The 23187-nt window shown below is 38.4% G+C and overlaps 1 protein-coding gene across 8 annotated transcripts in view; it reads left to right on the top strand.

The window, feature by feature from the left end:
- Nucleotides 1–57: 57 nt before the first annotated feature.
- Nucleotides 58–23187, top strand: part of LOC105500000 (adaptor related protein complex 3 subunit sigma 1) — a 70500-nt gene continuing 47370 nt past the window's right edge. For 2 of the 8 annotated variants that reach the window (XM_071098581.1, XM_071098582.1), the window contains exon 1: nucleotides 336–529. In XM_071098581.1, the coding sequence (XP_070954682.1) occupies nucleotides 461–529 (69 nt within the window). In that variant the 5' untranslated portion in view covers nucleotides 336–460. Of the gene's footprint in view, nucleotides 198–335; nucleotides 530–23187 lie in introns of those variants that run through there. The other 6 variants (XM_011772902.3, XM_071098579.1, XR_011624769.1 and 3 more) reach the window with 4 other exon arrangements.

Below are 23187 nucleotides of genomic sequence, written 5' to 3'. Positions count from 1 at the left end.
TAGCGATTGAGCGCGTGCAGTGGGCGTGCTTTTTCTTCAGAGAGCGTAGCAAAGGAGGCGCCGGAGAAGGGGAACCCAATTCCACAGTGAAACTTGGTGTTCCTGGCAAGCCATTCAAATCGAAGCTGTGGCAGACTTCTGAACGTTAATAACGCAACATGTGTTTCTCCGCAACTACAGACCTCAGTAAAGGAGAGGTGGGCAACGTCTCCGTGCTTGGTCGAATGCGCACACTCCCCTGTTAGGCCGCTGGCTCAGATCTACAAATGTTTCCGCTTTCCTCAGTGCCTGCCCCGCCCAGGCCCCGCCTCTCGGGCCCCGCCCGGCGACACGGGAGCGCGCGCGGGCGCGTACGGGAGGGGGCGGGTGGGGAAGGATCGCCGGCGAGATTACGAGGCGAGGCTCGTGCGCCCGCCCCCGCCCTGGCCCCCAGTGCCCACCCGGTCGGCCCGGCACAGCCATGATTAAGGCGATCCTAATCTTCAACAACCACGGGAAGCCGCGGCTCTCCAAGTTCTACCAACCCTACGTGAGTATCCAGCTGCTGCTGATCCGGGCGAGGGGGAGTCGTTGGCGACGGGCAGCGCCCAGCGCGGCTTCCTCAGAGCGACCCCCTCCGGCGCGCTGCGGCCCTTCTCCCATCCTGGCCGCCTGGCTCTCGCCGGCTGTCAGCCTCCCGGTGGGTGTGGACGGGGTGCCCACCTCCCTGCCGCGCGGTCAGCCACCGACGTGGCTTTGCCCGGGCGGTTCCTCCGCCCGTCGGTGGGCTGCGTGCCTTCCCGGCTGCGCGGGCGAGGCCCTGGAGACTTCCCGGTGCCTGGCCCTCGCCGATCGGGCAGCGGCAGCCCACCCGCGCCCCCGAGCCCTGCGCCCCGGCCCCAAGAGCCAATCCCGCGCGACTGCCTTGTGCCGCCCGCGGCTGCCGTTAGCCCGGGAGGAGGAAGACCGGGCGGAACTTGTTCTTCTCGCCCCGCTCCCCCGACTCCCAGCCTTTCCAAGTGGACTTCTTTCTGTTCTTTGGACAGATGGGCTACTGGTTTTTACTGTAATCCTCTCATAGGGCAGGAACTTTGGCTTCCTGCGTTTGATAACTGCACGCTCTGTACAGTCTCTCTCCTGTATGTTTCGATACGTGACCGACTGCCCAGTGTGACTTTCAGGTGCCTCCTTATTAAAGAGGAAGATACGTGAGGACCTAATGTTTTTATCAGGCCTTTTAGCAGCTGGCTGCAAATTATTTACCCTCGAAGTAACCGGCGACGTTTGTAGTTGAGTGATTGGAACTGTGGTTCTATACCTAAAAGTTATGATTTCAGCTTCTGGTTTGGCATTTTTCCACGTATGGGAATTTGCCATCATTTATAGTTTTTTTCTATTTATGAAGAATAGTAGCATTTGTAGAACTTCTCTTTTAGATGTGTGAATACTGTTTAGTATGGACAAGTGCAGGAGGCATTAAGGTAGTAGAGATAAGTGATTTATTGATGATCGAGGAAGGGTTTTATAGAGGTATGTGCTCATCTGAGCGCAAAATTCACTAGCTGAAACACATAAAATTGGGTTCCCCGTGGTAGGATTAATGTGAGGTGTAACTGTTGTGTGGTATTGTGGCACTTTGCTTATAACCAGAAATGAGCTTTCAATTCAATTTTGAAATTGTGCCAAGGCTAACACTTTTATGCAGATAAGTCCCAGATGGAAATCAATCTTGCCGTTACAAAGTAAATGTTAAAATGTCAGTTTGCCTAAAATGATAATGCAGTCTGTGGAGGTGTTAGTTGAAGTGAGAAATCTTGAGCTTATTCTTCATTTTTTTTTCAGTTGTTTTGCTTTTGCTAGCTATAAAGAATATTTTCTGCTACTCCTGTGTGGTTTTAATTTAGTATAACTTAAATACTGATGGTCTGTTTAAAAATTCTACATCATTCTGTAATCCAGCTTAAATTCTAGTTGATCCTCCCGAGTGAAAAAAATGCCATTAACTTTACCTGTTTGTTAAAATATAGTACCGGCCTTTATTGAAGGAATCTTTTTCATAACCATTTTGCCAGTGTCATCCATTTGCAGTATAAAAAAGGTATGTTGCAATAGTGAAACAATTCAAAAAATTATTTTTCCATATCTAAACTTAAGCAATGTTCAAAACAGTGGGTTTTCTGGCTAATCCATATAATCAGTGTATACTATTCGTGTAGTATAGAATGTAACTATCTACTGAAAAATGCATTTAATTTAGAAACTCAGGAATCTGCCTTTCCCTTGTCCAAAAGTGGAACAGAAGTATTGTTTACCATCACTCACTAGGTAGCAGTGACGGTTAATGTGGGAAGAGGCAGTTCTGGCAGCAGTGGCAGCTCTGGTGGCATTTTTGGCCGTTGTATGAGTGACAGTGCCACTGAGGGCAGAGAGCTAGAAGATATATAAAGAAGAATCTGGTGGTCACTGGCCATGTATAAGTGGAGTATGAGAAGTTGTTTCTGTGTATTAAGTTTCTATAAGTTGGGTTTTGCCGAGTGTGGTTTTTTTTGTCTTTCGGGAATAATTTAAGATTATTTACATATTTGCTTCCTCCACTAGACCATAACCTTTTTGAGGGCAGTTATTTTTTTTTCATTCATTCATTCCATCAGTTTGTCGGCAGATATTTAATTCATGCCTACAATATGCAGAAACAGTTTTAAAATCTGAAGATGAACAGATAACTTTTGCCCTTGCTTGAGAAACATAGATAGAGCTATTAAGGAGTAGGCTATATTATAGCATGCCAGATAGTATTAAGTGCTGTGGAAAAAAAATAAAGCACGGAAGAGTCTTAGAGACTGAGAGGATGACAGTTGAAAATAGGATAGTCTGGTAAGTTCTCACTGAGAAGGTGGCATTTGAGCAAAGACTTGAACGAGGTAAGAAAGGCAGCCTTGCAGATATCTAGGGGAAGAGCATCCCAGGTACAAGGAGCAGCAAATGCAAAAACCCTGAAGAGAGTGCCTGTTGGAAGAACCCCAGGAACTTCTACATAGCAGGAGCAGACTGTGTAAGGGAACATGAGTTGAAAGTGTCTGTGTAGGGCGTCATTCTATTCTTGCTGCCTGGAATGTCCTTCCTTTCCGTTGCCACGTGTACAAATTCAACCCCTTGTTCTAGGCCCAGCACAAACGTCACCTAAACAGTCTGTGAAGCCTTTGATCTTGCTCAAAGGCTCCTCTTGTGTTTTAGGATTTTATTTTTTATCTTTGTTATGGCACAATATTCTTGTTCACAGCCTGTAATTCCTCGTGGCAGCCATCCTATGGAATACTTGAAGGAACGTATGAGATTTTAGAGATATTTGTGTCATTCTTAGCAGTCAACACTGAGGCTTGAACATAGAAAACTAACTCTTTGCTAAATGCATTTATTTAGAATCTCCTAGCTTGGGATAGAGTTTGGATTAGAATTGACTTCCTGAGTTTCCGTCTGTCTTTTAAAATGTAGTCCTTCACTAACTAGAGGTTTTACGAATTTCTGCCTTTAGCATAAAAGTAGTGATGGAATACCTGTTACTCAGCTGTTTCTGTTTTAAGAGGTCTCTAAGACGTATATGTCCAATATGAATAAAAATTTTGAGTTTAATTTATTGAACAATATCTAGGGATGTGACTGAGCTAACGATTCCATATGCTGGCAGGATGCTGAGGTTTGAGTCCAACAGTAATGGTTTAACACTAAGCCATTTGAAAAATGTTTAACCCTTTGCCAACAAGTTTATGCTACTGCATTGCATTTTCATTCCTCATTTATCTCCCTCATAATATAACAACTTATATATTCATCTGCCCTTTAACAGTGCACATTTCCATTTCATGCTGTAATGGATTGTTAGATTCAATTGTGGCTCCAAGCTGTTATATGTGAGAAATATGAAGTCACACACCTGTTGTGCTAAACGGAAGTTTTGGTTCATTCTGCTAGAGTTAGACATTACGAATTCAAGTGTGGGCTGGGTGCCTTGGCTCATGCCTGTAATCTCAACACTTTGGGAGGCTGAGGCAGGCGGATCACCTGAGGTCAGGAGTTCAAGACCAGTCTGGCCAACATGGTGAAACCCCATCTCTACTAAAAATACAAAAATTAGCGAGGCATGGTAGCGCACGCCTATAATTGCAGCTACTCGGGAGGCTGAGGTAGGAGAATTGCTTGAACCTGGGGAGGTAGAGGCTACAGTGAGCTGAGATCGTGCCATTGCATTCCAGCCTGGGTGACAGAACGAGACTCCGTCTCAAAAAAAAAAAAATTCCAGTCTGTACTCAGAATGCCTCCCTTTTTGTTTTTGCCTTCTATATCCTTGGTCTATGACTGCACAAATTCAAATATTTTTCTTCATTTGTCTTTTTAAGTTGATGTGTAGCTTCAGCGACTTGGCAACAGTAACCTTTAGTCTTTTAATACTTGCCTAAAAGTATTTGTGCGTTACTGTAAATAACTAATGAGACTTATATCTTATAAACCAAATATACTTTTACGTAGCTATCAAACAAAAAAAATCTCTTGGGTTATGATTCCATAGTGTATCCTCTGGTGAATTACTTAAAAAAATTTTTTTTTTATAGAGAAAAGGTCTCACTTTGCTTAGGCTGGTCTTAACCTCCTGGCCTCAAGCAGTCCTCCAACTTTGGCCTCTCCAAGTGCTGGGATAAAGATCTGAGCCACTATGCCTGGCCTGTGAATTACTTTTATAAAGTGGAAATGTCTTTCTTTTGTGTGGATTATCTTAGTAGTTTCTGCAGATATAAAATACCATGTGTATATATGCATGTGTGCGTACACACCACACATATATGAAGTACAAGCCGGAAAATTTTCAAGTTAATGTATATGAGTTGCCTCAATTTTTTAATAAACTATATTTAATTAAACTGTTAACCAAATGCAAGCCTTAGGAGAAACTCTAAGATTCTTCTTTCCCGTTTTTCTTTTAAAATTTTAACATAAAAATACAAAGTATTGAAAGTATAGATAACTTATTTTTTCTTTTAAAAATATCCCTTAAAAAGATCCATCCATGTTCACTGATGTCTTTTTTTAGTGACTATTAAGACATTGTGGCAGATGGGATAATTAAACTTAAGTCTGTGATCAAGATAGAATTATCAACACTGCTGAGTATGAGGGTGTTAACACGTATTAACACATGGCATTTCAGCTTTTTGTTAAGAAGAAAATTCCATACGATTTGGTTTCCTTCCATATTAGTTATAATGCATTTGTCTGCATAAATTGGGTTTTATGTAGCCTGACTCAAATGTTTAGAAAGAACTATGTGAGGTACATTATAGAAAGTGCAGAGTAGTAGACGGATTCCAAAATTAAATGATTCAACAAATCGATGACTTTATTGTACATCCAATTTCTTTTTCTTTCTCTGCTTTGCTCATCACAAAATTACTATTTCCAAAGGCTGTTTTTCTCCTTGAAATTGGTGGTAATCAGTTCAATTCAGAAAGAGACAACTATCTGTTTCTGCAGTCCTGGACTGTGTCTTTTTCTTCATTCTGCTTAGACCCACCCAAGACCAATAATATTAATAGCTTACCCTAATCAAGATCTAACCTTGGATTGGAGCTGAAGATGAGAGTGCAAACGGGAATGAAATGGATATTCTGTTGGAAAGATTAAAGAAAGGAGTGGATGGTGGGTAGGCAAACAAGGGTCTGCTATTTCCTCTTCTAAACTTTTAAAAAAATATTTATTTTTATGGCCGGGCACGGTGGCTCATGCCTGTAATCCCAGCATGTTGGGAGGCCTAGGTGGGAGGATCATTTGAGCTCCGGAGTTCAAGACCAGCCTGGGCAATGTGGCAAAACCCTGTCTCTATGCAAAAAATACAAAAATTAGCGAGTCATGTTAGCACACACCTATAGTCCTAGCTACTTAGGTGACTGAGGTGGGAGGATTGCTTGAGCTCCGGAGGTTGAGGCTGCAGTGAGCTGAGATTGTACCATTGCACTCCAGCCTGGGTGCCAGAGGAGACTCAGTCTCAAAAAATTAAAAAAAAAAAATTTTTTATTAAGGTACAGATGACAAAAAAAATTACACATATTTACAGTGTACATGCCATTTTCGTATATGTATGTATTGTGAAATGGGTAAATCAAGCTAATTAACATATCTGTCACCACTGTTCCCTCTTTATTAGCTTTTAATATATATTAGTTTTCTGTAATTTTAATATGCTTCTGAGGTTAATATCAGGAATGGTTCCTTGTAATATGCAATACTGAACATGTGTCACAATAGGTCTTAATTTCAGGTTTTCCTTGTATCAAAGTGTCCTCGAAAAACCCCAATGCTGATACGGTCACAGTTTTTATATGAAGTATGCTGGAAAACTTGCTTTTTAAAAATTAAGGTTAAACCTTTTGAATATTTAATTGTAAAGGAGGAAATAAAGTGTTCAAAGTTAAAATGATCTTTGGTTTTGAGGTAACTGTTATAAACAGTATAATGTTATAGGTCATTTCATGGCTTTTCTAAAAGAAGGCCTTACATAACGTACCTATATTATATTCTTTAGCAAAGGTGTTTTCAATTTTAAGTAAGTTTCTTTTTTGTGACTATGTGGAAAATTAAGTATTAAGGCCACTAAGGTCATTCTTGATTTTCCCACACACAGGTAATTATTAACACTTAGTGTATTTCCCCCAGTCTTTATTTTTCCTTTCAGAATGTCCCAGTGAATAGGATATACCTTTTAGACATTAATAACACAAATAAATGCTTTGAAGCTGATGGTGGATTTATTAGACATTGTGGCTTTAAGGTAACTGAGTATGTTAATGTTCAGCCACTCTATTGTTAAAATTTAAAAAACACAATATATGTTAATAGCACATTAATAATTTGCATGTTTTAAGAACTGTATGTATATCTTTTGTATAAAATTAAACTTAAACCTGTGTAACCTGAGGTTATCAGTGTCCTTGTCTTTTTCATTCTAAAGGGAAATCTTCGCTAATTTTTGTTTGAAAGTCAAGAGTTCATTCTTGCCTTTAGCACTTAGAGTCTTCTTTGTACCTGGGGATTATGGATTTTGTCACTGCTGTTTATAATTCAAGGGGGTTCTGAGCTGTTACCATCGAGACGGCCCAGTCCCCTTCCAACTTCTTGTTATATAAAACTCTCACATTAGGCTAACTAAGCACATTCTTTCTTCACCCATCCCGCCTTTTCAGCTTTCCTCTCATCAAATCCTTTGAACTACAATATAGTTAGAATTCTTTGCTGAAGAATCAGGCAACTCTTAGAAGGATACGGAGATGAAAAAAGAACAATTCTAGCTACCAACTGTTTTCTTAAGACTCCAAGTGGAGGAAGCACCTGTAGAGTTAGGCCTCTGACTAGGCCTTCTAGAGATAGGCCTGTGGGAAGAGGAGTGAGCTTTCTGGATACTTTCTGATCTGTCTCTCCGTTACACTCTTCTCTTGTCCTGTCCATATTCTTTCAAGTATTTATTTGTTGCTTGTATGGCCCTATTGTAAGCACTAGTAATACAGTGATGAGTAAGACAGATGTCACCCTTGCCCTATGAGTTTACATTCTGGTGATAGGAGATAGGCAATAAATTATTTAAGATTGTAATTAGTCTGAAGAAAAACGAAACAGTATAAGAGAATAAAGCTTGACGGAGGAGAGCCTGTATTAGATAGGGTCATCGGGAATACCTCTTTGACGACCTGACATTTGAGAGGAAAACTGAATGAGATAAAAGAGGGAGAATTATAAGAACAGCAAAGAAATGAATGTTTCAGGCAGAAAGAGGTGCAGTGTCCCTCAAATGGGACCACACTTGATGTGTTCAGGAATAGCAAGAAGGTAAGCTGAGAAATCACAGGGAAGAGAGGCAGGAGATGAAGCTAAAGAGAATGATGGGGACAGATCATGCCTGTATGCCACACCATGCCCCTTCTTGACATCATTCAGTTTGATGACATCATGCCCAGCATGTTCTCCACAAGAGGAGATACTCCTCTTCAAATCATACTTGTATTTTGCCATTTGAACTGTGCCTCTGCAGAAGGGGCCATGAGGCTCTCCTCTGATTAGTTACTTTCTTCTCTACCCAGTTATTGTTAGGCTCTGGAAAGATGGGGTTGCTAGGCCAGTGAATAAAGATAAAAGTCAGTGCATCAAAACCAGGCATGGTGTGTGCCTATAGTCCCAGCTACTTGGGAGGCTAAGGTGGGAAGATTGCCTGAGCCCAGGAGTTGAGGCCATGCTAGGCAACCATAACAGGACCCCTGTCTCCTGGAAAAAAAAAAAAAAAAAAACCAAAAAGCAAAAGAAACAAAAAACATGAGTGCTCCAGTTCTGTACAGCCTCTCTATCAATGAGACCTGTGATCAAGCTTTCCTAAGTCATCTGTAAAGTAACACAACTCAAGAAGAAAATGATTTTTTTTCTTAACTTATTGTCTTCATTATATGTGAATAGAGTTTATGTGAAGCCCACTGGACCCACCTCTATTGTGCCAAAAAGCATTTACATTTTTCCACTCTTGCAATCCTGATATAATTACAAGAATCACTTACTGTCAGTCACAGTTCTCTTTGTTACTCAGGAGGAAAGGACTATCTTTTAATATTCCAGACTCACTGAATTGTTTCAATTACCTTGTACTTACCGAGGAAGAGTACCAGTTGATTCTACCGCATACATATCCTGCTATTTCCTGTCATTAATATATCTTAGTGTGATATGAAAGGGTTATAAAATAAACCTTATTGTAGTAAAAATATATAACATAAAATTTATCATTTTAACGGTTCCAAGTGTACAGTTTTGTGGCATGAAGTATATTCACATTGTTGTGTCACCATCACCACCATCCATCTGTAGAACTTAATCTTTCCCAGCAGAAACTCCTTACACATTAAACACTAACTTCCTATTATCCCCTTCTCCTAGTACCTGGCAAACACCATTCTACTTTGTGTCTCTATAAATTTGACTGCTCTAAGAACCTCATATAGGAGGCATCATGGAATTTTTGTCTTTTTGAAACTGGCTTTTCTTTCAGTATGTTTTCGAAGTTCACTCATGTTGTATAGCATGTATCAAAACTTCCTTAATTGTTAAGATGGAATAATATTTCATTGTATGTGTGTACATACCATTGACCTAAAAGGAAGAGGCTCAAGCACAAAATAGTATTCAGAGTTTACTTGAGCCAAAATGAGAACAGTTGCCTGGGAGAGTCAGGCATTAAATAAAGGGGACATGGAGTGGGATGATACTAAGTTGTCTGTCAAGAATTCTCACTAGTTTATAGATACAACGTTGGTTAATGATTGACTAACATTGTTGAGATACAGGGAGTTGGTTATAATGTGTGGTGTAGCATTATTAGGTTATTTTCTAGTTACTTGTGGCAGTATAAAGCAGTTTCAATAGATGTGTTTACCATAGCTCAAAGGAGGGAAGTAGGATGTGATTGCTGTCACATTTGATTGCCTTTCTGGGCCAGATCATTTAAAAGGACTTGCATTCCTCAGATAAAAGTTTCTTTCTCAATACCGTATTTTGTTTATCCGTTTGTCAGTGGAAACTTAGGTTGCTTCATCCTTTGGCTATTCTGAATAATGCTGCTGTGAACGTAGATGTACAGATATCTGTTTGAGTTCCTGCTTTTACTTTTTATAGGTACATACCTAGAAGTGGAATTGTTAGATTATATGGTAATTTTATGCTTCGCTTTTTTCTGGGGAAGTGTCACATCATTTTCCACAGCGGCTGTACCGTTTTACCTTCCCACCAGCAATGCACAAAGGTTTTAGTTTCTCTACATCCACGTTACTTTTTGTTTTTTGAAAATAGCCATCCTAATGTTTATGAAGTGATATCTCATGGTTTTGATTTGCATTTCTTTAGTGACTAGTGCTGTTGCGGGTCCTTTCATGTGTTTATTGGCCATTTGTGTATCTTTGGAAAAATACCTATTTGAGTCTTTCGCCCATTTTAATATTCAGTTGTTTGCTTTTATTGTTTAGTTGTAGGAGTTTTAAAAATATATTCTAGATATCAGTCTCCTATTGTATATATGATTTGCAAATATTTTCTCTAATTCTGTGGTTGCCTTTTTACTCTGTTGATAGTGTCCTTTGATACAACTTTTTAATGAGATTTAACTTACATGTTTTGTTGTTGTTGTTGTTGTTGCTGGTGCTTGCTTTTGGTATCATACCCAGAAAATAATTTTTTAATTACTATATAGTAGTACATTGTATAGTATACTATAACCAATGTGGACTTCAATTTTGAGTAAGATTTTTGGATAAGATTAAATAAGAGAATGGTTGCAGAACCTGACATATAAAGACTTAGTAATTGTGTAAATAGTAATGATTACTTTTATTACTGCTTGTTACTTCCTACTTCTAATTGGAAGATCATGTAGTTAGTCATAGTACCATAGAACACACCAGAGATTGTTCTCAAATACTCTTTGTATTTTCTCAGAATGAATTATCTCTTTTATTTTATTTTTTTCCAAAAACCCCAGTGTTTAAATTATATGGGCCCTGTTTTGGTAAAAGGCAAAAGGTTTATAAGATCTGAAGAGAAACCAGAGTATGTGGGCCCTGTTTTAGAATGAACTTGCTGCTTATTATAAAATGCGAAGTCCCAAACACTCTTCAACAGAAAAGTTCTGTAAGAAGACTTTTATAGGAGAAAGTATGGCTATAAAAGTTGCCCCAGCTTTTTTTCTTTTTCTCTGAGAATTAGCCAACCTTTTTAAAAAACATCTCAGTGGCTTCTAGAATTATATCGTGGTGTGCAACCATCGCCACAATCTAAGTTTAGAACATTTTTATCAAACTAAATGAAATTTAGTACCATTAGCAGTCACTCTTCAATCCCCACTCCCCACCATCCCTGGCAACCACTAATCTGTTTTGTTTCCATAGATTTTTCTATTCTGAACATTTTATATAAATGGAATCATGAAGTATTACAGCCTTGTAATTGGCTTCTTTTACTTAACATGATGCTTTCAGGGTTCGCCTATGTTGTAGCATATATTAATATTTCATTACTTTTTATAGCCAAATAATATTTTAGTATGGAGAGATGTATATACACTGCATCTTGTTTGTTCATTTATCAATTGGTGGACATTTGAGTTGTTTCCACTTTTTGGTTACCATGAGTAATGATGCTATGAGCATTCATGTGGGAATTTTTGTGTGACCATATGTTCTCATTTCTCTTGGGTATGTAATTGGGAGTAAAATTGCCAAATCATGTGGTAAGAATATGTTTAATTATTTGGAAAAATGCCAGACTATATTCTAAAGTGACTGTACCATTGTGCCTTCCCACCAACAATGTCTGAGGGCTCCAGTTTCTTCATGTCCTAACCAACTATTGTTATTGTCAGTCATTTTTATTCTAGCTGTCCCGATGGGTATCAAGTAGTATCTCATTGTGATTTTCACTTACATTTTCCTGATGACAGATGATGATGAACATCTCTTCATGTGATTATCGTCCATTTACATATCTCTTTGAAAGAAATATATATTCAAATCCTTTGCCTGTTTTTAAGTTGAGTTGTCATTTTATTATTGACTTGTAGGAGTTCTTAATATACTCTGCGTGCAAATCCTTTATCAGGTATATGTTGTGCATGTATCTCCTCTCATTCCATAGGTTGTCTTTTTACTTTCTTGCTGCTGTCACTTACAGCACAGTGGTTTTGAATTTTGATATCATCTAGTTTATCTCTTTTTTCTTCACTTGAGCTTTTGGTATCCTCTCTCAAAAATCTTTGCCTACTCCAAGGTCAAAATCTTGTAACCATTTTTCCTTTCAAGAGTTTAGTAGCCTTAATTCTTATACCTAGGTCAGTGGTTCATTTCAGGTTAGTTTTGTGTATGGTATAAGGTGGGGATCCAGTTTCATTCTTTTACATGTGGATATTTAGTTGTTCGAGCACCGTTTGTTGATTATTCTTTCCCTATTGAATTGTCTTGGTACTTTACCCCAAGTTTTCCTCCCAAATTTTATCTTGTTCTTGGAGTTCTTAGACCTTCCAGCTGCCACCATGGTTGACCCTCTAAATATTTCAAACTCAGTCTGTCACCTTCTCAGCTTTTTGTTATTTCAGTAATAGAGTGTTTGCCCCTGAAATTGGGAAACATTTTAATATGTGTCTTAGTTCATTTTGTGCTTCTATAACAGAATACTTGAGACTGGATAATTTATAGTGAACAGAAATTTATTTGGTTCATGGTTCTGGAGGCTGGGAAGTCCAAGGTCAGGGAGCCACATGTGGTGAGGGCCTTCCTGCTGCATCATAACATGGTGGAAGGCATCACATGGTATGCACATGTGGGCAAATGTGGGAGCAAACTCGCTTTGATAACAAACCCACTACTGTAATAATGACCTTCATTCATTCATGAGAGCAGAGCTCTCATGACCTTATCACCTTTTAAAGGTCTTACCTTTTAACACTGTTGCATTGGAGATTAAATTTCCAACACATGAACTTTGGGGGATACATTCAAACCAAAGCAGAATGGTTGATGGTGGTTTAGGGGGTTAATTATACCTGCCATTTATTTAGTACTTTTTTGTGTGTGCTAAGCATTTTTTATACATTGTAAGAGAAAATATGAGAGAATTCTTCTCTGAAGAAATTTAATGAGGTATCTTGGAGAGTTCTAATTAAGTTACTATTGTAGGTGCCCTAGTCTCTTCTTGTTTGGGATTTAAGAATCCTGCCATCCTGATTGCTGGTTCTTTGTACACTCTGGCTGAAGTTAGGCCTGCCCATGTACAGAGTCTCCAGCCAGACTTGTCACTTAGGAGAGGCATTGGCAAAAAACACACTAACTGAATTTTCTTTGCTAGGGTCTTCTCTTTTTCATGATTCCTAAATGTTTGGAGTGCTCGGAGGCTTTGTCCTCAGACATCTCTTTTTTTTAAGTGCAACATAAACTTATTATTCTTCATATATTTTCTTGATTCTGTGATTTTGTCCACATTTTTACTTCTGCCCTTCATGTAACTTCATACTCCCCATTCTCTATATTTTTGAATTCTACCTATTCTTTAAGGCCCTTCCTCAGTATCTGTCACTTTTCTTTGAAGATGACAATATTGCTGCTCAAAATCATTATTCCTCTTGACTTCTTACAGTATGTTATTTGTGCTATTATTATGTCAGAAATTGCCCTGTACCTTTTATTATGAAAAGTTACTTTCTCTCTATATATATATAGATGTGTGTGTGTATTTTTTTTTTTTTTTTTTTTTTTTTGAGACGGAGTTTCACTCTGTAACCCAGGCTGGAGAGCAGTGGCGCGATCTCAGCTCACTGCAACCTCCACCTCCCAGGTTCAAGCGATTCTCCTGCCTCAGTCTCCCGAGTAGCTGGGACTACAGGCATACACCACCACGCCTGGCCACTTTTTTTGTATTTTTAGTAGAGATGGGGTTTCACCATGTTGATCAGGGCAGTCTTGAACTCCTGACCTCAAATGATCTTCTTGCCTTGGCCTCCCAAAGTACAGGGATTACAGGTGTGAGCCAGTCCTATTTTAATATTTTTATTCAACCAGGACCTCACAGCCACCTAGGCTGGAGTCCAGTGGTATGATCACAGCTCACTCGCAGCCTTGATCTTCCTGGGCTCAGGTGATCCTCCCACTTCACCCTCCTGAGTAACTGGGACTACAGGCATGCATCACCATGCCCAGCTAATTTTTGTATTTTTTTGTAGAGATGGAGTTTCACCATGTTGCCCAGGCTTGTCTGGAACTCCTGGCCTCAAGCGATCCTCCCACCTTGGCCTCCCAAAGTGCTGGGATTATAGGCGTGAGCCACTGCGCCTAGTTGATTATGAGGAATTCTGTTTCTTTTTTTGAAATATAAAAAAGGCAAAATACAAAACTATAAGTCCAAAATAATGATATCTTATGTTTTACTTCTTGTATTAGATCATACGCTGTTTGTCTTTGATCTTGGTAATCCTCTATATTTTAACATCTACCAGAGTGAACGAATGCATTTTAAGAAAACACTTTCCTAAATTTTTAAAAGAATGATGAGGATAATGACATATTGATATGATTAGAGGGAAGTTTTAAAGTTGCCTTTGTGATATATGCATAAGGACAGGAGGGAAACATAGGAAAAGAGAAAACATTATTAGTGGGTTTCTGATTTTGTAAAGTTTATTTTTGTTTTTCATTAATGAATTAAATATTAAAATAATAAAAGTTTTTGCCTTTTTGTAACTGTAGTTGTCTTTAGACTGATGTAATCTAGGAGTTGTGACCAACTGAAATATAGCTCTTTTGACTTCTGTTGTGAAACTATACTGTTAGGAAATCTGATCAGCCTGAAGTAAGTTCTAGGCTCCTTAATGAAAGCTGTTAAGTTAAATAAGGGAAATAGTTTTATGTCAGCAGATACTTATTTAAGTTTAGCTTTAGCCTTTGGATGTTTGATTAAAATTTTAAGGCATTCTTTCCTATTTTTTAAATTCATTTTTAATTGACATAATAATTGTGCGTATTAATGGGGTACAGTGTGATGTTTTGATCTATGTACACATTATAAAAGGATTCAATCAAGCTAGTTAATATATCCAGCATCTTTTTTTTTTTTTTTTTTTTTTAAAGAGATACCATCTTGCTCTCTCTTCCAGGCTGGAGTGCCCTGATGCCCAGGCTGACAGGCAGTGGTGTGATCATTAGCTCACTGCAGCCTCAACCTTTTCAAGGGCTTCAAGGGATCCTTTTGGCTTGGCCTCCTTGGTAGCCAGGACTCCAGGTGCCCGCCACCATGCTCAACTAAGTTTTTGAAACGTTTTGTTTTGTTTAGATGGGGTCTTACTTTGTAGCCTAGGATGGTATGAAATTCTTGGCTTCAAGTGATCCTAGGCCTTGGCCTCCCAAAGTGCTGGGATTACAAACGTGAGCCACCGCACCCAGCAACGTATCTGTCATCTCATCAACTTGTTATTTCTTTGTGGGGAGAATGTTAAAAATACATTATTTTGGAAGTTTTAAATATACATTATTATTAACTGCAGTCATGCAGTTCAGTAGATCACAAAAACTTATTCCTCCAGTCTAACTGAAACTTTGTACCCTTTGATCAACATTTTTGCTTTCCCCATTCCTCTTTTTATTCCCACCACCAGTCTCTGGTAACCACCCTACTGATTTTCTTCATTGAGTATTGCCAGCATTCTAAGAAGATTCCAAGTGGCAGCAGTTGAAGTTCCTATGAGAAATTCTTTCACTGTCAATATAATGAAACATAGTTAAAGGTTAGCACAGTTGACCTCTTCCTTGATAAGCAGTAATATAATGCAGAAAGATAACATTCCTTAAAAGAAAACTTCCTATAAGATTTTATTGTCCTTAGAATTCTAGAACTGACTTTTCAGATAAGGTCCAGAGGTAGTACTTAAAAATAAGTCAGTGTTAATGCATGCTTATTATGTGCCAGATATCATTCTATGAGTATGTACATATATGTATAAAGTAAGTGTATGAACTCAGTTCTCACAACACCACCATGAGGTAGATACTATTGGTTTCTCTGTGCTACAAATGAGGAAATCTCAGGCACAGAGAAGATAAGTAACTTGCCCAAAGTCACACAGTTAACAAAGAGTACATCCAGGAATAAAACCATATATCTGGTTGCAGATTATTTACTCTCCTCTTTCCCTTTTAGTTTGTTTCTTCAAGTTATACATACGTATTGGTTAAAGAATCTAATAGTTTCATAAAGTTTATTATGAAAAATAACATTCCTTCATTTCTCCCTTTCCACAAGTAACTACTTTTAGCTGCTTTCAGTGTTTATGTACATGTGTCTAAATAATGTACTTGTTTTACTGCCTGACTTATTATTTGTAGACGTGATTTATTCTGCTATTAAAATTGATTATTTGGCTGTTCTCTCCTCCACAACTAATTCCCAGTCCTCTCATAGTTATTTCATAATTTTGGTTAGATCAGTGTTTTGATGTTTACATTAATTTATTATGTAAACACTTTCTTCAGCCGAGCCATGTTGTAAACTGTACTGTTTTTTCTTTCCTGACACTTTGTTTTCCTTAAAGGTTGTAATTACCTTTTCTTTTGATGTAGTGTTTAATGCGCTTATCACTAATTTACATCTTTGCCAGTTGTCTAAATCTTACGCATCTTTTCTCCGTTTTATGTTCTTAAATTTTAAGTCTTTTCTGGAGCCTTTTGACGAGGACCAATCCAGACCAGTTGTAAGGCAGTCATGCAGGGATCTTTATTATTTTAGGGGATTCGTTTTGCTTGTTTCCTGTGTTGGACCTCCTGTTGCTTCATTTCTTTGTTTATTATCTTGCCATGGAGGAGCCAGTAATACCCTCCAGTAATTTCTTGAGAAAAGGTCATGGGAAGTAGATTTTTTGTGACCTGGCATGCATGCCCCAAAATTCTTATGACTCCACATTGACTGCATATAAAAGTTTAGGTTTGAATTTTTTCTCAGAACTTTGATTATATGCTCCATTACCTTTTAGTTTCCAGTGTTGCTATCTAAAAGTCTGAAGCAGTTCTGATTACTTATCTTTCATGTGTGATCATTTATACCTTCTAAAAAGTTGCAGATTCCTGTTTTGGGGGCAGAGTTTCTACAGTTTCACAGACCCTTGCCATGGGTCTGTTTTCATTTATTGTGCTGGGTATTTGATGGGTCCTTTGATTGTAGAAACTTTTGTCCTCTACTGGAAACATTTCTTCATTTCCTGTTCTCGAGTTTCCTTTTTTCAGTTTTTCTGAATTTCTCTGGACTCTTCTACATTTCTTATTCTTTCTCTTTCGTTTTCTATCTTTGTGCCCTTTGGCTCTATTTTCTCAACTTTATTTTCCAGTTTTCTACTGCATTTTTAAAATTTCTCCTTATATTTTGAATTCCCATGAGCTTCTTTATTTCTGAATTTCACTCTTTTATTATATACTGTTATTTTATAGTTGCATTATCTTTTCTTACCTCTCATATTAATGATATATATTTTTAAATTTTCTTCTCTTTACTTGGTTTGTTTCCTCTGAGTTGCTTTTTCCCCTATTTTATGTTTAACTTTTTAAAAAAAATTATTTTTTTTAATTTTTATTTTTTATTATAGTTTAAGTTCTGGGATACATGTGTAGAATAGGAAGGTTTGTTACATAGGTATACATGTGCCATGGTGGTTTGCTGCACCTATATTAGAGTTGTCTTCAACTGTCCAATAATCCTTGATTGACTGCTCCTTTCTAAGGATAGAGTACTCAAAGCTGATTGGAAGCTCTAAATCCATGATTAGAGGTTGCCTGTGCGATCTTTACTTGAGGTAATCAAGCTAGGCAATTTAAGTAGTGTAGGAATTGGAATTGTTGTAACTACAACTCCCCAAATCTTCGTGACTTAACATAATAAAAGTTTGTTTCTCACTTACATAAAGTCCAGCGTTGGTGTTCTTGGTCAACTGGAACCTTTCATGTGGGCCTTTTTTTTTTTTTTTTTTAAATCATTCTTGAGAAGGGGACAAAGGAACTTCTACATCTAGTTAGCATGGAAGATTTTGCAGGAATTTTCATGAGTGAGGCTTGAATAGTATATTTTTAACAACCTGATCATCTGGGAGGAAAAAAGCTCTGATTTATAGCATTTGCTGATCTTTGTGGTATAAATACTTCGCCGTGACCAAGTTCAGGCTACCAACATGACGTCACCAAATGCAGAATTAGGAAGAGATACACCTAATAGACTTTCATGCCAGGTCTGGCATACCACAGACTACCAGCCACATTCCACTGGCCAGAACTGTGTTGTATGGCTCCACCTAAATTCAGGGGAGGGTGAAATTGTGTGCCCTGGAAGTAAGGGAACTAGATTTTAGTGAGCAGCTAACAGTTTTCTGTCATAGTTGGTATCTCCATTATCATTAACTTTATATCTAGTTGGAGTTCCTACAGAGTTATGTTCCAATCTCCTGCCTAGATGGTGAAGAAGGCCTAGCGCTAGGTATTCTGAGAACTCTCATTAGACAGGATCTGGTGGTATCTGTACATTTACATAATCCCCATGTTTTCAATGTGGTCCCTGAATTTATTTTATGTTACTGTAACAAATTACCACAGACTTAGTGGCTTAAAACAACACAAACTTATCGTTGTATGGTTCTTTGGGTTAGAAGTCAGACGTGGGTTTTACTGGACTAAAATCAAGGTATTGGTATAGCTGCATCCCTTTCTGGAGGCTCTAGGGGCGAATCTATGCTCTTGTCTTTTCCAGCTCCTAGAGGCCACCCTCATTCCTTGCTTATGGCTTCCATTCTCCATGTTCATAGCCAGCTGCATAGCATATCTCTGATTCTTTTTCTGTAGTCATATCTCCCTCTGACCACAGTCCAGGAAAGATTCTCAGATTCTAAAGTACCATGCCATGCAATTAGCCCCACCTATATAATCTGGGATAATATCTTCATCTCAGAGTCCTTAATCACATCTGCAAAGGCATTTGTCATGTTAACCACATATTTACAGGTTCCGGGGATTAGGGTGTTGTCATTTTTTGGTGGACCATTTTTCTGCCTACCACAATACCACTTGCTCTCCGAAGATCCTCCCTTTGATCTATTCCTAGTAATGAGATTAAGAACGTTTCTTGGGGATGGTAGTGGGAATTTAGTGATCCTTCTGCTTTTTAAACAAACTTTTAGTCCTTATTTTACACTACTGTCTTCATCCTCACTTCCAGACATATGTAAAAGCACCAATTCATGAGTTTTTGCCTATTTTGTGACACAAATTGAGTTAGTTTTATGATTTCCCTCTCACCATTTAGGATTAAATTTTCTGAGAATACTTTAACACTTATTTAAACGCTTTCAAGATTTTGTTGTTCTTGTCTTCCTTTCCCATTCTCCTCATCCTTGTGTGTTTATGCCTTTACTGAAAAAACCCTTTAATATTGTTTTAGCTGGGGTTTGGGCAGGCAACAAATGCAGATGTGTGTTTAATTTACCATCTTAATTAGAACACAGCTTACACTTTTAACTTCTATACCATACTGCCTTAACTTTATTGCCTCTTTTTTTGTGTGTAAGGTAACCCAGATTTTGGGTAATATAAATGGATGTGGATCTTGTCTTCTAGATTACAAATTTATTTATTCACTACACTTTTCTTGGCTACTCTACATCAGCCACTTTGCTGAGCATTTCAAATACAAAGCTCAGGTTCTGGTGTTGGAATTCAGACTACCACAAAGGAAATTTGAGCACATTGTTATAAGTGTATGATAGGAATAGAAACAATACCAAAGAAACATGGAGAAAGAAGGGACTACTTTTAATTGAGAGTCAGGAAAGACTTCATAGAAGTCGTAACGTTCTAGCTGTGTCTTAGAAAGGGTGTTGCTGGAGAATGGAGTGAGGAAGTTGTTCCCAGACAGAAGTGGGAAAATGTGAAGAAGGTGAATGGTAAGAAGTTCATTGTGGCTGGAGCAGATTATATGGGGGAGAAGAAAGAGATGATGAAACTTCAGGGATTAGTCTGGCTTAGATATTGGAGAACGTTTTATGGCATGGTAGGGAGTTTTTATTTAGGTCAGATAAAAGCTAGAGATCTTTAAGAAAGGAAGTAACATGGCTTACACATCTTTGGTTAAATTTATTTCTAAGTTTTTTAAAAAATTTCTTGTTGTTTGGGATGATATTGTGAATGAATTTTTAAAAATTATTATTTAAAAAAATTTTTTGGAGGCAGAGTCTTGCTCTGTCATCCAGACTGGATTGTGATGGGATGATCTTGGCTCACTGTAACCTCCACCTCCCAGGCTCAAGCAATCCTCCTACCTCAGCCTCCCAAGTAGCTGGGACTACAGACATGCACTAGCATGCCTGGGTAATTTGTTGTAGAGACAGAGTTTTGCCATGTTGCCCAGGCTGGTCTCAAACTCCTAGACTCAAGAGATCATCCCACCTCAGTCTCCCAAAGTGTTGAGATTGCAGACGTGAGTCACTGAACCAGGCCAAAATTTTTCTTTTCTTGTTTTTTTGAGATGGGGTCTTGCTGTGTTGCCCAGGCTGATCTTGAACTTCTGGGCTCAAGTGATGATCCCCCTTGGCCTCCCAAAGTGCTGAGATTATAGGTGTGAACTACTGTGCACAACTGAGAATCATTCATATTTAAGGACGTGGTTCAGTTCTTTCTTTAACTTACTTTTTATAGGATTCCATTGTACAATTCCATTCCATAATTTATCCTTCTGTGACTGGTGGACATTTGGGTCCTTTTCAACTTTTCTTATTACAAACAGTGCTTTTATGAACATTCTTCTGTTTGTCTCCTGGTACAGAGGTTAAGAGATTTTTTTATGTACGGTTGACCCTTGCAAGGCTCCACTTACAGCTTTTTTTCAGTAAGTATATTGGGAAATTTTTTGGAGATTTTTGACAAATTGAAAACACTTGCAAATTGTATAACCTAGAAATAAAAAAAAATAAGTTTGGAGGTATGTCATCAATGCATAAAACAGTACATACTAGCTTATTTTATCATTTACTACCATAAAATATATACAAATCCATCATAAAAAGTTAAAATGTATCAAAATTTATGCAAACACTTAGAGACTGGACATGGTGCTACTCTCGGTACGTGGTGCTACTCTCAGTACGTGGTGCTACTCTCAGTGGAGAGAACTGTAAACAAATGGAAAGATGCACTATTAAATTATAACTGTATAAAATTAACTGTGGTTTATACTGTACTACTGTAGTAATTCCAATATTCTGTTGCTATTGTGGTAAATTCAGGTGTTTTGAGAATCTGCTTAAAATGCTGTGTGATGCTAATCATCTCCTGGTGAGCAGTTTGTATCTTTAGTAAATTGCACATCACAGTAAAAAGTGCTTTCTCCCAATTCCTGTGTAATTTGTTGTCATGTTTGTTATAATATCATAAACCTTGACGTGCTACTAGTGATGTTGGAAGTGCTCCCAAGCAGCAGAGAAATGTCATGACACTACAAGAAAAAGTTAAATTGCTTGATATGTACCTTAGATAGAGGTCTGTGGCTGTGGTTGCCCACTATTTCAAGATAAATGAATCCAGCAAAAGGACTATCATAAAGAAAATAAAATTCATGGCCAGGCACAGTGGCTTATGCCTGTAATCCCAGCACTTTGGGAGGCCAAGGCAGGCGGATGACTTGAGGTCAGGAGTTCAAGACCAGCTTGGCCAACATGGCAAAACCCCGTTTCTACTACAAATACAAAAATTATAGCTGGACGCGGTAGCTCACACCTGTAATCCTAGCCCTTTGGGAGACTGAGGTAGGTGGATCACCTGAGGTCGAGTTCAAGACCAGCCTGGCCAACATGGTGAAACCTCGTCTCTACTAAAAATACAAAAATTAGCTGGGCATGGTGGTGGGCGCCTGTAATCCCAGCTACTTGGGAGGCTGAGGCAGGAGAACCGCTTGAACCCAGGAGGCGGAGGTTGCGGTGAGTGAGATCATGCCATTACACTCCAGCCTGGGCAACAGAGCAAAAACTCTGTCTTGATAAAATAAAATAGAAATAAATTAAAATAAAATAAAATAGAAACAAAAATTAGCTGGGCATGGTGGCAGGCACCTGTAATCCCAGCTACTCTGGAGGCTGAGACAGGAGAATTGCTTGAACCCTGGTGGTGGGTTGCAGTGAACCGAGATTGCACCAGTGTACTCCATCCAGCCTGGGCAACAGAGGGAGACTCCATCTATAAAAAAAAAAAAAAAAAAAGAAAAGAATATTCATGAATCTGTAGCTATAGCTATGCCAATGTGTGAGAAAACTTTGCACCTTTTGCAAAATCCCTTTTTATCTAATATTGAAAATCCAGCTCTTATGTGTGCACAGGAATGCTGTAAGAAAGGCATACCTATAGAATATGATTTGAGAAAAAGTGAAGTCATTATATGATAACATAAAGCATAAGGAAGGTAAAGGATCTAAAGCTGGAGAATTTAATGCCAGCAAAGGACGGTTTGTTGCTTATAGAAAGAGGTTTGACTTTTAAAATGTCACGATGACAGATTGTTAAGAGAAAAAGTATAGCTAAGTTAGATTTTTGGGGAGTCAAAACTTATACGTAGATTTCCAAATGCATGGGGGATTGGCATCCCTAACTGCCACATTGTTCAAGGGTCAACTGTCTGTGTAATTGCCAATGCTCAATTGTTTTTGATCTTCAAAAACTGGTTTCATATGGTTTAGAATAGTATCTAGGAGAGAAAGTGCTGGTTAATAAAACTGTTTCCCCAAGTGATTATATGTTTACCCTACCACTGGTGAGGTGAGAGTTTCTTTGGCTCTACATCTTTGTCAACATTTTATACTATGATATTCTTATACTTTTGCCAATATGGTACATGTGGAACTATCTCGTTGTTTTAATTTGTATTTCACTTAATTACTGCTGAGGTTTAGTATCTTTTTATTTCTTTGTGGACCATTTACATCCTTTCCTGTGAAATTGGTGTTCATGATCTTGTTCAGTTCTCTATTGCAGTGTTTAGGAAACTGACTCTTGTTTTGTTTTGTTTTGTTTTGTTTTGTTTTGTTTGAGATGGAGTCTCACTCTGTCACCAGGCTGGAGTGCAGTGGCGCGATCTTAGCTTACTGTAATCTCTGCCTCCTGGCTTCAAGCGATTCTCCTGCTTCAGCCTCCCCAGTAGCTGGGATTACAGGCACACGCCACCACACCCAGCTATTTTTGTATTTTCAGTAGAGATGGGGTTTCACCATGTTGGCCAGGATGGTCTCAATCTCCTGACCTTGTGATCCACCCGCCTCGGCCTCTCAAAGTGCTGGGATTACAGGCATGAGCCACTGTGCCCGGTCAGGACGCTGACTCTTACTGGAATATGAATTGCTTAGTCCAGCTTAATAAATATTTATTGAGCCAATCCTTGGCTTTAGATCAACTTATATAAAGATGAGTAAGATATATGGACTCTTACCTCAGTCTGTATTTAGTAAAGGTTAAACTTAATTGGAAGCTCCATAGTTCTATTTCTTTTCTCCATTCAAATATAGATTAGCTATGCTATTTATAACTTTACCTTTCTGGTTCAGTTTACTCATTCGTAAGATAATCAGCTTTGACTAACATC

This window comes from Macaca nemestrina, chromosome 6 (assembly GCF_043159975.1).
Source record: "Macaca nemestrina isolate mMacNem1 chromosome 6, mMacNem.hap1, whole genome shotgun sequence".
Taxonomy (NCBI): domain Eukaryota; kingdom Metazoa; phylum Chordata; class Mammalia; order Primates; family Cercopithecidae; genus Macaca; species Macaca nemestrina.
The sequence above is the reverse complement of the archived record's forward strand: the minus strand, read 5'-3'. Positions and strand labels throughout refer to the sequence as shown.